The sequence below is a fragment of the Lepidothrix coronata genome, unplaced genomic scaffold (genome assembly GCF_001604755.1).
Source record: "Lepidothrix coronata isolate B3197 unplaced genomic scaffold, Lepidothrix_coronata-1.0 Scaffold446, whole genome shotgun sequence".
NCBI lineage: Eukaryota > Metazoa > Chordata > Aves > Passeriformes > Pipridae > Lepidothrix > Lepidothrix coronata.
In genome coordinates, this window is record NW_016690626.1 from 3646 (window position 1) to 4672 (window position 1027).

At 53.5% G+C, this 1027-nt stretch overlaps 1 protein-coding gene and 1 long non-coding RNA gene across 2 annotated transcripts in view; both read right to left on the bottom strand.

Annotated features, from left to right (window-relative positions):
• Positions 1–218: 218 nt before the first annotated feature.
• The window catches only part of BRD4 (bromodomain containing 4), a 31912-nt gene continuing 31103 nt past the window's right edge, over positions 219–1027 (bottom strand). Inside the window, exon 8 of the mRNA XM_017839655.1 lies at positions 219–496. Within this exon, the coding sequence (XP_017695144.1) occupies positions 274–496 (223 nt within the window). The 3' untranslated portion in view covers positions 219–273. The remainder of the gene's footprint in view (positions 497–1027) is intronic.
• On the bottom strand, positions 465–1005 carry LOC108510019. The gene is made up of 3 exons (XR_001878730.1): positions 695–1005; positions 585–650; positions 465–540 (listed from the first exon to the last, which is right to left on the bottom strand). It is a non-coding gene; the product is annotated as an uncharacterized LOC108510019 (long non-coding RNA).

A 1027-nucleotide genomic window follows, 5' to 3' on the forward strand; every position in this document is an offset into this window, starting at 1 on the left:
CCACCCTCTGCGTCGGCAACGACGTTTCCGACGCTTCCCCGGAGGCAAAAGCACCGTTTTTTCCCCTAAAAACACCGATCCGGGGAGGGGGAAGGGGGTCAAGCCAAGCCCTCCAAGGAAAAGCTGAGGAAAAGCCCCGGAACGGGGGCGGAGGTGCCGGAGGAGTCCCCGGTCGGGCCGTCCCGGGGAGCTTCAAAAGAACAATTAAAGACCGAGGCAGGACTGAAAACGAGTTTATTTGTGCGGGAGGGGCGGGGGGGGCGGCGGGAAGCGCTAACCTGAGTCCGACTCGTCGCTGTCGGAGGAGCTGGACTCGCTGCTGCTCTCCGACTCCGACGACGAGAAGCCCTTGAGCTTGGAGGAGCCGGCCAGGACGTCGACCTTCTCGGCTGCGGGGACAGGGGGCGGGTCGTTAGACCGGCCTAATGACCTCGTTAGCCACCCCCAATGGACTAACTGACCACCCCGAGTCACCTCGTTAGCCACCCGTAATCGACTAACTGACCACCCGTAATCATCTCATTAACTACCCACAGTCACCTTGTTAACTACCCATAATCACCTCATTAACTACCCATAGCCACCTCATTAACCACCCATAGCCACCTCATTAACTACCCACAGTCACCTCATTAACTACCCACAGTCACCTTGCTAACTACCCATAGTCACCACATTAACCACCCGTAATCACCTCATTAACTACCCACAGTCACCTCATTAACCACCCACAGTCACCTCATTAACCACCCATAATCACCTCATTAACTACCCACAGTCACTTTGTTAACCACCCATAGTCACCTCATTAACTACCCACAGTCACCTCATTAACCACCCACAGTCACCTCATTAACTACCCATAATCACCTCATTAACCACCCACAGTCACCTCATTAACCACCCATAATCACCTCATTAACTACCCACAGTCACTTTGTTAACCACCCATAGTCACCTCATTAACCACCCACAGTCACCTCATTAACCACCCATAATCACCTCATTAACTACCCACAGTCACTTT